General features: G+C 49.8%; 1 protein-coding gene across 2 annotated transcripts in view; it reads right to left on the bottom strand.

The window, feature by feature from the left end:
* The window catches only part of LOC130307918 (uncharacterized), a 32,723-nt gene extending 20,501 nt beyond the window's left edge, over positions 1–12,222 (bottom strand). For both annotated transcript variants that reach the window (XM_056552200.1, XM_056552201.1), the window contains exons 1-5: positions 9,019–12,222; positions 4,522–4,695; positions 4,336–4,441; positions 3,193–3,321; positions 2,907–3,111 (exon numbers count right to left, since the gene is read on the bottom strand). In XM_056552200.1, the coding sequence (XP_056408175.1) occupies positions 2,907–3,111; positions 3,193–3,321; positions 4,336–4,441; positions 4,522–4,695; positions 9,019–9,080 (676 nt within the window). In that variant the 5' untranslated portion in view covers positions 9,081–12,222. The remainder of the gene's footprint in view (positions 1–2,906; positions 3,112–3,192; positions 3,322–4,335; positions 4,442–4,521; positions 4,696–9,018) is intronic.
* Between the last annotated feature and the right edge of the window lie 1,647 nt (positions 12,223–13,869).

Genomic DNA, 13,869 nt, shown 5'->3' with positions numbered 1-13,869 from the left:
GTGCTGTGCACCGCCCATTCACACACACACACACAGAAGAGAAGTAGTGCTGTGCACCGCCCATTCACACACACACAGAAGAGAAGTAGTGCTGTGCACCGCCCATTCACACACACACAGAAGAGAAGTAGTGCTGTGCACCGCCCATTCACACACACACAGAAGAGAAGTAGTGCTGTGCACCGCCCATTCACACACACACAGAAGAGAAGTAGTGCTGTGCACCGCCCATTCACACACACACAGAAGAGAAGTAGTGCTGTGCACCGCCCATTCACACACACACAGAAGAGAAGTAGTGCTGTGCACCGCCCATTCACACACATACAGAAGAGAAGTAGTGCTGTGCACCGCCCATTCACACACACACACAGAAGAGAAGTAGTGCTGTGCACCGCCCATTCACACACACAGAAGAGAAGTAGTGCTGTGCACCGCCCATTCACACACACAGAAGAGAAGTAGTGCTGTGCACCGCCCATTCACACACACAGAAGAGAAGTAGTGCTGTGCACCGCCCATTCACACACACAGAAGAGAAGTAGTGCTGTGCACCGCCCATTCACACACACAGAAGAGAAGTAGTGCTGTGCACCGCCCATTCACACACACAGAAGAGAAGTAGTGCTGTGCACCGCCCATTCACACACACAGAAGAGAAGTAGTACTGTGCACCGCCCATACACACACACACAGAAGTAGTACTGTGCACCGCCCATTCACTCACACACACACACACACACACACAGAAGAGAAGTAGTGCTGTGCACCGCCCATTCACACACACACACACACAGAAGAGAAGTAGTGCTGTGCACCGCCCATTCACACACACACACACAGAAGAGAAGTAGTGCTGTGCACCGCCCATTCACACACACACACACAGAAGAGAAGTAGTGCTGTGCACCGCCCATTCACACACACACACACACAGAAGAGAAGTAGTGCTGTGCACCGCCCATTCACACACACACACAGAAGAGAAGTAGTGCTGTGCACCGCCCATTCACACACACACACACAGAAGAGAAGTAGTGCTGTGCACCGCCCATTCACACACACACACACAGAAGAGAAGTAGTGCTGTGCACCGCCCATTCACACACACACAGAAGAGAAGTAGTGCTGTGCACCGCCCATTCACACACACACACACAGAAGAGAAGTAGTGCTGTGCACCGCCCATTCACACACACACAGAAGAGAAGTAGTGCTGTGCACCGCCCATTCACACACACAGAAGAGAAGTAGTACTGTGCACCGCCCATTCACACACACACACAGAAGAGAAGTAGTGCTGTGCACCGCCCATTCACACACACACACACACACACACAGAAGAGAAGTAGTGCTGTGCACCGCCCATTCACACACACAGAAGAGAAGTAGTACTGTGCACCGCCCATACACACACACACACACAGAAGAGAAGTAGTGCTGTGCACCGCCCATTCACACACACACACAGAAGAGAAGTAGTGCTGTGCACCGCCCATTCACACACACACACAGAAGAGAAGTAGTGCTGTGCACCGCCCATTCACACACACACACACACAGAAGAGAAGTAGTACTGTGCACCGCCCATTCTCACACACACACACACACACAGAAGAGAAGTAGTGCTGTGCACCGCCCATTCACACACACACAGAAGAGAAGTAGTGCTGTGCACCGCCCATTCACACACACACACACAGAAGAGAAGTAGTGCTGTGCACCGCCCATTCACACACACACAGAAGAGAAGTAGTGCTGTGCACCGCCCATTCACACACACACACAGAAGAGAAGTAGTGCTGTGCACCGCCCATTCACACACACACACACACACACACACAGAAGAGAAGTAGTGCTGTGCACCGCCCATTCACACACACAGAAGAGAAGTAGTACTGTGCACCGCCCATACACACACACACACACACACACACACAGAAGTAGTGCTGTGCACCGCCCATTCACACACAGAAGAGAAGTAGTGCTGTGCACCGCCCATTCACACACAGAAGAGAAGTAGTGCTGTGCACCGCCCATTCACACACACAGAAGAGAAGTAGTACTGTGCACCGCCCATTCACACACACACACAGAAGTAGTACTGTGCACCGCCCATTCACACACACACACACACAGAAGTAGTACTGTGCACCGCCCATTCACACACAGAAGAGAAGTAGTAGTGTGCACCGCCCATTCACACACAGAAGAGAAGTAGTACTGTGCACCGCCCATTCACACACACACACACACACACAGAAGTAGTACTGTGCACCGCCCATTCACACACACACACACACAGAAGAGAAGTAGTGCTGTGCACCGCCCATTCACACACAGAAGAGAAGTAGTAGTGTGCACCGCCCATTCACACACAGAAGTAGTACTGTGCACCGCCCATTCACACACAGAAGAGAAGTAGTACTGTGCACCGCCCATTCACACACAGAAGTAGTACTGTGCACCGCCCATTCACACACAGAAGTAGTACTGTGCACCGCCCATTCACACACAGAAGTAGTACTGTGCACCGCCCATTCACACACACAGAAGTAGTACTGTGCACCGCCCATTCACACACACAGAAGAGCAGTAGTACTGTGCACCGCCCATTCACACACACACACACACACACAGAAGTAGTGCTGTGCACCGCCCATTCACACACACACACACACACACAGAAGTAGTACTGTGCACCGCCCATTCACACACACAGAAGAGAAGTAGTACTGTGCACCGCCCATTCTCAGACACAGAAGAGAAGTGGTACTGTGCACTCACATCAAACCATAAACTGTGGTCCGCCAGATAGAACAGAGAGCGCTGGAGATATCATGGCGGCTGCAGGACGGAGCCCTGGGGGGTCAGGGGTATCAGAGACCCTCGTAACGTCCACTCACCTGCACCTACAGTCCTGTCATCAGATCCTTTGCTGCCAAAGCGGAGTCTTCTGGGATTCCTCGGAACGATATTTGCCCTCCTGCAGGGATCATGCCCCCCGGACCCCCCATCCTTGTTGACGAGGGGCTGACTCAGGGCCACTTTCTTCAGCGGTGGGGAATCTTTCAGTATGGCACAGGCTGCCAGCTGGGTGACCTCCTTATCCTATAGAATGGAGAATTAACTCTCAAGTGTCTGTATATGATGACCGGGCACACTACCCCGTGTCCTGCCATAGATACCAACCTCTACGGGGGCCTCCTGCAGCCTCACATGGGCAATCGTGCTCTCCGATAACAGAGGACTACTGGGTGGTCCTACACTGAGCCTCCTCCGGGCCGGGGTACTGCTGCTGAAGCCCGAACTTTTATTAACCTGCAAGAAAGCGAAGAGCAGAGGGAGGGAGGGCGGGCGGCAGGTCGAGCGGGCAGAGGGAGGGAGGGAGGGCGGGCGGCAGGTCGAGCGGGCAGAGGGAGGGAGGGAGGGAGGGCGGGCGGCAGGTCGAGCGGGCAGAGGGAGGGAGGGAGGGCGGGCGGCAGGTCGAGCGGGCAGAGGGAGGGAGGGCGGGCGGCAGGTCGAGTGGGCAGAGGGAGGGCGTGCGGCAGGTCGAGCGGGCAGAGGGAGGGCGTGCGGCAGGTCGAGCGGGCAGAGGGAGGGCGTGCGGCAGGTCGAGCGGGCAGAGGGAGGGCGTGCGGCAGGTCGAGCGGGCAGAGGGAGGGCGTGCGGCAGGTCGAGCGGGCAGAGGGAGGGCGTGCGGCAGGTCGAGCGGGCAGAGGGAGGGCGTGCGGCAGGTCGAGCGGGCAGAGGGAGGGCGTGCGGCAGGTCGAGCGGGCAGAGGGAGGGCGTGCGGCAGGTCGAGCGGGCAGAGGGAGGGCGTGCGGCAGGTCGAGCGGGCAGAGGGAGGGCGTGCGGCAGGTCGAGCGGGCAGAGGGAGGGCGTGCGGCAGGTCGAGCGGGCAGAGGGAGGGCGTGCGGCAGGTCGAGCGGGCAGAGGGAGGGCGGCAGGTCGAGCGGGCAGAGGGAGGGCGTGCGGCAGGTCGAGCGGGCAGAGGGAGGGCGTGCGGCAGGTCGAGCGGGCAGAGGGAGGGCGTGCGGCAGGTCGAGCGGGCAGAGGGAGGGCGTGCGGCAGGTCGAGCGGGCAGAGGGAGGGCGTGCGGCAGGTCGAGCGGGCAGAGGGAGGGCGTGCGGCAGGTCGAGCGGGCAGAGGGAGGGCGTGCGGCAGGTCGAGCGGGCAGAGGGAGGGCGTGCGGTAGGTCGAGCGGGCAGAGGGAGGGCGTGCGGCAGGTCGATAGGGCAAAGCGAGGGAGGGCGAACAGGGCAGAAAGCAGAAGGTTTGGGGATTGGATTGCAGGGCAGAGTGGAGGATTAGAGGGCGCTGGGCGGTTTTTACCTTTCCGGACACGCTCAAGCACAGTTTGGCGGGCATTCCTTGTGCTGCTAATTTGACGCACTCCATAACAATGTCCAGATTCCATTTGCCATCCCAGACCAATGACCTGCAGGGGGCAGAGTAGTGGTCAGACCCCACCAGCAGCGTCCACTTAGCGCTATTGATGGAGGAGCAGGCAGCCATTACCTGCACTGCGCAGACAGGACCCCGATAAGCTGTGGCTGCGCGGAACCCGTGACCAGCTGAGCGGTGACGCAAGAATCGTGGGAGTAGGAGCCCCAGTCCCCCAAACTGAAGAGCAGCAGATGCTTCGGGAGCGGCATCGGCAACGGCAGCTGGAAACTCATCCGATTACCCTTACTGTAGAGGCAGGAAGAGAGAAGTGGTACTGTGCACTAGTGTATACTGGTGTATAGGGGGTATATATACAGGTAGAGGGTTTATACTGGTGTATAGGTGGTATATAGGGGGTATATATACAGGTAGAGGGTATATACTGGTGTATAGGGAGTATATATACAGGTAGAGGGTATATACTGGTGTATAGGGGGTATATATACAGGTAGAGGGTATATAGGGGGTATATATAGGTAGAGGGTTTGTACTGGTATATAGGGGGTATATATACAGGTAGAGGGTTTATACTGGTATATAGGGGGTATATATAGGTATAGGGTTTATATTGGTGTGTATGTGGTGTATATATACAGGTAAAGGGTATATTCTGATGTATAGGGGTATATATACAGGTAGAGGGTATATACTGGTGTATAGGAGATATATACAGGTAGAGGGTATATACTGGTGTATAGGGGGGTATATATACAGGTAGAGGGTATATACTGGTGTATAGGGGGTATATATACAGGTAGAGGGTATATACTGGTGTATAGGGGGTATATATACAGGTAGAGGGTATATAGGGGGTATATATAGGTAGAGGGTTTGTACTGGTATATAGGGGGTATATATACAGGTAGAGGGTTTATACTGGTATATAGGGGGTATATATAGGTATAGGGTTTATATTGGTGTGTATGTGGTGTATATATACAGGTAAAGGGTATATTCTGATGTATAGGGGTATATATACAGGTAGAGGGTATATACTGGTGTATAGGAGATATATACAGGTAGAGGGTATATACTGGTGTATAGGGGGTATATATACAGGTAGAGGGTATATACTGGTGTATAGGGGGTATATATACAGGTAGAGGGTATATACTGGTGTATAGGGGGTATATATACAGGTAGAGGGTATATAGGGGGTATATATACAGGTAGAGGGTATATACTGGTGTATAGGGGGTATATATACAGGTAGAGGGTATATACTGGTGTATAGGGGGTATATATACAGGTAGAGGGTATATACTGGTGTATAGGGGGTATATATACAGGTAGAGGGTATATACTGTGTATAGGGGGGTATATATACAGGTAGAGGGTATATACTGTTGTATAGGAGGTATATATACAGGTAGAGGGTATATACTGGTGTATAGGGGTGTATATATACAGGTAGAGGGTATATACTGGTGTATAGGGGGTATATATACAGGTAGAGGGTATATACTGGTGTATAGGAGGTATATACAGGTAGAGGGTATATACTGGTGTATAGGAGGTATATATACAGGTAGAGGGTATATACTGGTGTATAGGAGGTATATACAGGTAGAGGGTATATACTGAGGTATATATACAGGTAGAGGGTATATACTGGTGTATAGGGGTATATATACAGGTAGAGGGTATATACTGGTGTATAGGAGGTATATATACAGGTAGAGGGTATATACTGTTGTATAGGAGGTTTATATACAGGTAGAGGGTATATACTGGTGTATAGGGGTATATATACAGGTAGAGGGTATATACTGGTGTATAGGAGGTATATATACAGGTAGAGGGTATATACTGGTGTATAGGAGGTATATACAGGTAGAGGGTATATACTGAGGTATATATACAGGTAGAGGGTATATACTGGTGTATAGGGGTATATATACAGGTAGAGGGTATATACTGGTGTATAGGAGGTATATATACAGGTAGAGGGTATATACTGTTGTATAGGAGGTTTATATACAGGTAGAGGGTATATACTGGTGTATAGGGGTATATATACAGGTAGAGGGTATACACTGGTTTATAGGGGGTTTATATACAGGTAGAGGGTATATACTGTTGTATAGGGGGTATATATACAGGTAGAGGGTATATACTGGTGTATAGGAGGTGTATATACAGGTAGATGGTATATACTGTTGTGTAGGGGTATATATACACAGGTAGAGGGTATATACTGGTGTATAGGAGGTATATATACAGGTAGAGGGTATATACGGGTGTATAGGGGGTATATATACAGGTAGAGGGTATATGCTGGTGTATAGGAGGTATATATACAGGTAGAGGGTATATTCTGGTGTATAGGGGTATATATACTGGTAGAGGGTATATACTGGTGTATAGGAGATAAATACAGGTAGAGGGTATATACTGGTGTATAGGGGGTATATATACAGGTAGAGGGTATATACTGGTGTATAGGGGGTATATATACAGGTAGAGGGTATATAGGGGTATATATACAGGTAGAGGGTATATACTGGTGTATAGGGGGTATATATACAGGTAGAGGGTATATACTGGTGTATAGGGGGTATATATACAGGTAGAGGGTATATACTGGTGTATAGGGGTATATATACAGGTAGAGGGTATATACCGGTGTATAGGAGATATATACAGGTAGAGGGTATATACTGGTGTATAGTGGGTATATATACAGGTAGAGGGTATATACTGGTGTATAGGAGGTATATACAGGTAGAGGGTATATAGGGGGTATATATACAGGTAGAGGGTATATACTGGTGTATAGGGGGTATATATACAGGTAGAGGGTATATACTGGTGTATAGGAGGTATATATACAGGTAGAGGGTATATTCTGGTGTATAGGGGTATATATACTGGTAGAGGGTATATACTGGTGTATAGGAGATATATACAGGTAGAGGGTATATACTGGTGTATAGGGGGTATATATACAGGTAGAGGGTATATACTGGTGTATAGGGGGTATATATACAGGTAGAGGGTATATACTGGTGTATAGGAGGTATATAGGGGGTATATATACAGGTAGAGGGTATATACTGGTGTATAGGGGGTATATATACAGGTAGATGGTATATACTGGTGTATAGGGGTATATATACAGGTAGAGGGTATATACTGGTGTATAGGAGATATATACAGGTAGATGTATATACTGGTGTATAGTGGGTATATATACAGGTAGAGGGTATATACTGGTGTATAGGAGGTATATATACAGGTAGAGGGTATATACTGGTGTATAGGAGGTATATATACAGGTAGAGGGTATATACCGGTGTATAGGAGATATATACAGGTAGATGTATATACTGGTGTATAGTGGGTATATATACAGGTAGAGGGTATATACTGGTGTATAGGAGGTATATATACAGGTAGAGGGTATATACCGGTGTATAGGAGATATATACAGGTAGATGTATATACTGGTGTATAGTGGGTATATATACAGGTAGAGGGTATATACTGGTGTATAGGAGGTATATATACAGGTAGAGGGTATATACTGGTGTATAGGAGGTATATATACAGGTAGAGGGTATATACTGGTGTATAGGAGGTATATATACAGGTAGAGGGTATATACTGGTGTATAGGGGGTATATATACAGGTAAAGGGTATATACTGGTGTATAGGGGGTATATATACAGGTAAAGGGTATATTCTGGTGTATAGGGGATATATATACAGGTAGAGGGAGGTATATACTGGTGTCTAGGGGTATATATACAGGTAGAGGGTATATACTGGTGTCTAGGGGGTATATATACAGGTAGAGGGTATATACTGGTGTATAGGGGGTATATATACAGGTAGAGGGAGGTATATACTGGTGTATAGGGGGTATATATACAGGTAGAGGGTATATACTGGTGTATAGGGGGGTATATATACAGGTAGAGGGTATATACTGGTGTATAGGGGGGTATATATACAGGTAGAGGGAGGTATATACTGGTGTATAGGGGGTATATATACAGGTAGAGGGTATATACTGGTGTATAGGGGGGGGTATATATACAGGTAGAGGGTATATACTGGTGTATAGGGGGGTATATATACAGGTAGAGGGTATATACTGGTGTATAGGGGGGTATATATACAGGTAGAGGGTATATACTGGTGTATAGGGGGTATATATACAGGTAGAGGGTATATACTGGTGTATAGGGGGGTATATATACAGGTAGAGGGTATATACTGGTGTATAGGGGGTATATATACAGGTAGAGGGTATATACTGGTGTATAGGGGGTATATATACAGGTAGAGGGTATATACTGGTTTATAGGGGGTATATATACAGGTAGAGGGTATATACTGGTGTATAGGGGGTATATATACAGGTAGAGGGTATATACTGGTGTATAGGGGGTATATATACAGGTAGAGGGAGGTATATACTGGTGTATAGGGGGTATATATACAGGTAGAGGGTATATACAGGTAGAGGGTATATACTGGTGTATAGGGGGTATATATACAGGTAGAGGGAGGTATATACTAGTGTATATAAACTTATTATTTGGCTCTGGGGTATCTCCCACCTGATAAGCTGCCGAGGAGCCTCCAGCACCGACCACAGGGCGTAGAACTCCACCCGACCCATGACACCCGCCCCGAGAGAGGACTCCCACAGCTGTGCAGACAGAAGGGCGGGAACTGATACAGGGGCGGAGCCAGGGAGGAGCCACTGAGAGCAACAGCTGATAAGCGTCTAGTCTAGAAGAACAGGCAGTGTAACTCCGCCCCCTATAGATATATATATATATATAACCCTTATAGAGTTGGCTGCATAATCTGAAACACCCAGTAGATGGCGGATGGAGACCACAAATGAACTAGTATGCTGTTAATAAAGACTGGAGCTGTGATCACATGATTAGCAGATTGGTGGAGATTTTGGTCACATGATTGTGACATCACACAGGTCTTGTGCTCTAAGGATTTGCTCAGATTACCACAAGCCTAGCCGGAGAAATGATGTGCTTATAGGTGTGAGAGACAGCACCACAAAGAACGCCTGTTATAGAGGGAGACTGCCCCACAGAGAAAGTGCCTGTTATAGAGAGAGACTGTACCACAGAGACAGCACCTGTTATAGAGAAAGAGACTGCACCACATAGACAGTGCCTGTTATAGAGAGACTGCACCACAGAGACAGCACCTGTTATAGAGAGAGAGACTGCACCACAGAGACAGTGCCTGTTATAGAGAGAGACTGCACCACAGAGACAGCACCTGTTATTGAGAGACTGTACCACAGAGATAGCACCTGTTATAGAGAGAGAGACTGCACCACAAAGACAGTCCCTGTTATAGAGACTGCACCACTGAGACAGTGTCAGTTATAGAGACTGCACCACAGAGACAACACCTGTTATAGAGACTGCACCACAGAAACAACACTTGTTATAGAGAGAGACTGCACCACAGAGACAGTACCTGTTATAGAGAGACTGCACCAGAGATAGTGCCTGTTATAGAGAGAGACTGCACCACAGAGACAGTGCCTGTTATAGAGAGACTGCACCAGAGACAGTGCCTGTTATAGAGAGACTGCACCACCGAGACAGCACCTGTTATAGAGAAAGAGACTGCACCACAGAGACAGTGCCTGTTATAGAGAGACTGCACCACAGAGACAGCACCTGTTATAGAGAGAGACTGCACCACAGAGACAGTGCCTGTTATAGAGAGAGACTGCACCACAGAGACAGTGCCTGTTATAGAGAGACTGTACCACAGAGACAGCACCTGTTATAGAGAGAGAGACTGCACCACAGAGACAGTGCCTGTTATAGAGAGACTGTACCACAGAGACAGCACCTGTTATAGAGAGAGAGAGACTGCACCACAAAGACAGTCCCTGTTATAGAGACTGCACCACTGAGACAGTGTCAGTTATAGACTGCACCACAGAGACAACACCTGTTATAGAGACTGCACCACAGAGACAACACCTGTTATAGAGACTGCACCACAGAGACAACACTTGTTATAGAGAAAGACTGCACCACAGAGACAGTGCCTGTTATAGAGAGACTGCTCCACAAAGACAGTGCCTGTTATAGAGAGACTGCACCAGAGAGACAGCACCTGTTATAGAGAGACTGCACCACAGAGACAGTGCCTGTTATAGAGAGAGACTGCACCACAGAGACAGCACCTGTTATAGAGAGACTGCTCCACAGAGACAGCACCTGTTATAGAGAGAGACTGCACCACAGAGACAATGCCTGTTATAGAGAGACTGCACCACAGAGACAGCACCTGTTATAGAGATACTGCACCACAGAGACAGCACCTGTTATAGAGAGACTACACCACAGAGACAGAACCTGTTATAGAGAGAGACTGCACCACAGAGACAGCACCTTTTATAGAGAGAGACTGCGCCACAGAGACAGCACCTGTTATAGAGAGAGACTGCACCACAGAGACAGCACCTGTTATAGAAAGAGACTGTACCACAGAGACACCTGTTATAGAGAGACTGCCCCACAGAGACAGCACCTGTTATATAGAGAGACTGCCCCACAGAGAAAGCACCTGTTATAGAGAGACTGCATCACTGAGACAGACTGCTGCCGCCTGGTGAATACAGTGAGAGGAGACTGCTGCCATCTGGTGAATACAGTGAGAGGAGACTGCTGCCGTCTGGTGAATACAGTGAGAGGAGACTGCTGCCGTCTGGTGAATACAGTGAGAGGAGACTGCTGCCGTCTGGTGAATACAGTGAGGAGACTGCTGCCGTCTGGTGAATACAGTGAGAAGACTGCTACCGTCTGGTGAATACAGTGAGAGTAGACTGCTGGCGTCTGGTGAATACAGTGAGAGGAGACTGCTGCCGTCTGGTGAATACAGAGAGGAGACTGCTGCCGTCTGGTGAATACAGTGAGGAGACTGCTGCCGTCTGGTGAATACAGTGAGAGGAGACTGCTGCCGTCTGGTGAATACAGTGAGAGGAGACTGCTGCCGTCTGGTGAATACAGTGAGGAGACTGCTGCAGTCTGGTGAATACAGTGAGAAGACTGCTACCGTCTGGTGAATACAGTGAGAGTAGACTGCTGGCGTCTGGTGAATACAGTGAGAGGAGACTGCTGCCGTCTGGTGAATACAGTGAGAGGAGACTGCTGCCGTCTGGTGAATACAGTGAGGAGACTGCTGCCGTCTGGTGAATACAGTGAGAAGACTGCTACCGTCTGGTGAATACAGTGAGAGTAGACTGCTGGCGTCTGGTGAATACAGTGAGAGGAGACTGCTGCCGTCTGGTGAATACAGAGAGGAGACTGCTGCCGTCTGGTGAATACAGTGAGGAGACTGCTGCCGTCTGGTGAATACAGTGAGGAGACTGCTGCCGTCTGGTGAATACAGAGAGGAGACTTCTGCCGTCTGGTGAATACAGTGAGAGGAGACTGCTGCCGTCTGGTGAATACAGAGAGGAGACTTCTGCCGTCTGGTGAATACAGTGAGAGGAGACTGCTGCCGTCTGGTGAATACAGTGAGAGGAGACTTCTGCCGTCTGGTGAATGCAGTGAGAGGAGACTGCTGCCGTCTGATGAATACAGTGAGAGGAGACTGCTGCTGTCTGGTGAATACAGTGAGAGGAGACTGCTGCCGTATGGTGAATACAGAGAGGAGACTGCTGCTGTCTGGTGAATACAGTGAGGAGACTGCTGCCGTCTGGTGAATACAGTGAGGAGACTGCTGCTGTCTGGTGAATACAGTGAGGAGACTGCTGCCGTCTGGTGAATGCAGTGAGAGGAGACTGCTGCCGTCTGGTGAATACAGTGAGGAGACTGCTGCCGTCTGGTGAATGCAGTGAGAGGAGACTGCTGCCGTCTGGTGAATACAGTGAGGAGACTGCTGCCGTCTGGTGAATACAGAGAGGAGACTGCTGCCGTCTGGTGAATGCAGTGAGAGGAGACTGCTGCCGTCTGGTGAATACAGTGAGGAGACTGCTGCCGTCTGGTGAATACAGTGAGAGGAGACTGCTGCCGTCTGGTGAATACAGTAAGGAGACTGCTGCCGTCTGGTGAATACAGTGAGGAGACTGCTGCCGTCTGGTGAATACAGAGAGGAGACTGCTGCCGTCTGGTGAATGCAGTGAGAGGAGACTGCTGGCGTCTGGTGAATACAGTGAGAGGAGACTGCTGCCGTCTGGTGAATACAGAGAGGAGACTGCTGCCGTCTGGTGAATACAGTGAGGAGACTGCTGCCGTCTGGTGAATACAGTGAGAGGAGACTGCTGCCGTCTGGTGAATACAGTGAGAGGAGACTGCTGCCGTCTGGTGAATACAGTGAGGAGACTGCTGCCGTCTGGTGAATACAGAGAGGAGACTTCTGCTGTCTGGTGAATACAGTGAGAGGAGACTGCTGCCGTCTGGTGAATACAGTGAGGAGACTGCTGCCATCTGGTGAATACAGAGAGGAGACTGCTGCCGTCTGGTGAATGCAGTGAGAGGAGACTGCTGCCGTCTGGTGAATACAGTGAGGAGACTGCTGCCGTCTGGTGAATACAGTGAGAGGAGACTGCTGCCGTCTGGTGAATACAGTAAGGAGACTGCTGCCGTCTGGTGAATACAGTGAGGAGACTGCTGCCGTCTGGTGAATACAGAGAGGAGACTGCTGCCGTCTGGTGAATGCAGTGAGAGGAGACTGCTGCCGTCTGGTGAATACAGAGAGGAGACTGCTGCCGTCTGGTGAATACAGAGAGGAGACTGCTGCCGTCTGGTGAATACAGAGAGGAGACTGCTGCCGTCTGGTGAATACAGTGAGGAGACTGCTGCCGTCTGGTGAATACAGAGAGGAGACTGCTGCCGTCTGGTGAATACAGTGAGGAGACTGCTGCCGTCTGGTGAATACAGTGAGGAGAATGCTGCCGTCTGGTGAATACAGAGAGGAGACTGCTGCCGTCTGGTGAATGCAGTGAGAGGAGACTGCTGCCGTCTGGTGAATACAGAGAGGAGACTGCTGCCGTCTGGTGAATACAGAGAGGAGACTGCTGCCGTCTGGTGAATACAGAGAGGAGACTGCTGCCGTCTGGTGAATACAGTGAGGAGACTGCTGCCGTCTGGTGAATACAGAGAGGAGACTGCTGCCGTCTGGTAAATACAGTGAGGAGACTGCTGCCGTCTGGTGAATACAGAGAGAAGACTGCTGCCGTCTGGTGAATACAGAGAGGAGACTGCTGCCGTCTGGTGAATACAGAGAGGAGACTGCTGCCGTCTGGTGAATACAGAGAGGAGACTGCTGCCGTCTGGTGAATACAGAGAGGAGACTGCTGCCGTCTGGTGAATACAGTGAGGAGACTGCTGCCGTCTGGTGAATACAGAGAGGAGACTGCTGCCGTCTGGTGAATGCAGTGAGAGGAGACTGCTGCCGTCTGGTGAATA

The sequence above is a fragment of the Hyla sarda genome, unplaced genomic scaffold (genome assembly GCF_029499605.1).
Source record: "Hyla sarda isolate aHylSar1 unplaced genomic scaffold, aHylSar1.hap1 scaffold_1444, whole genome shotgun sequence".
In the NCBI taxonomy this organism is placed as follows: domain Eukaryota; kingdom Metazoa; phylum Chordata; class Amphibia; order Anura; family Hylidae; genus Hyla; species Hyla sarda.
The sequence above is the reverse complement of the archived record's forward strand: the minus strand, read 5'-3'. Positions and strand labels throughout refer to the sequence as shown.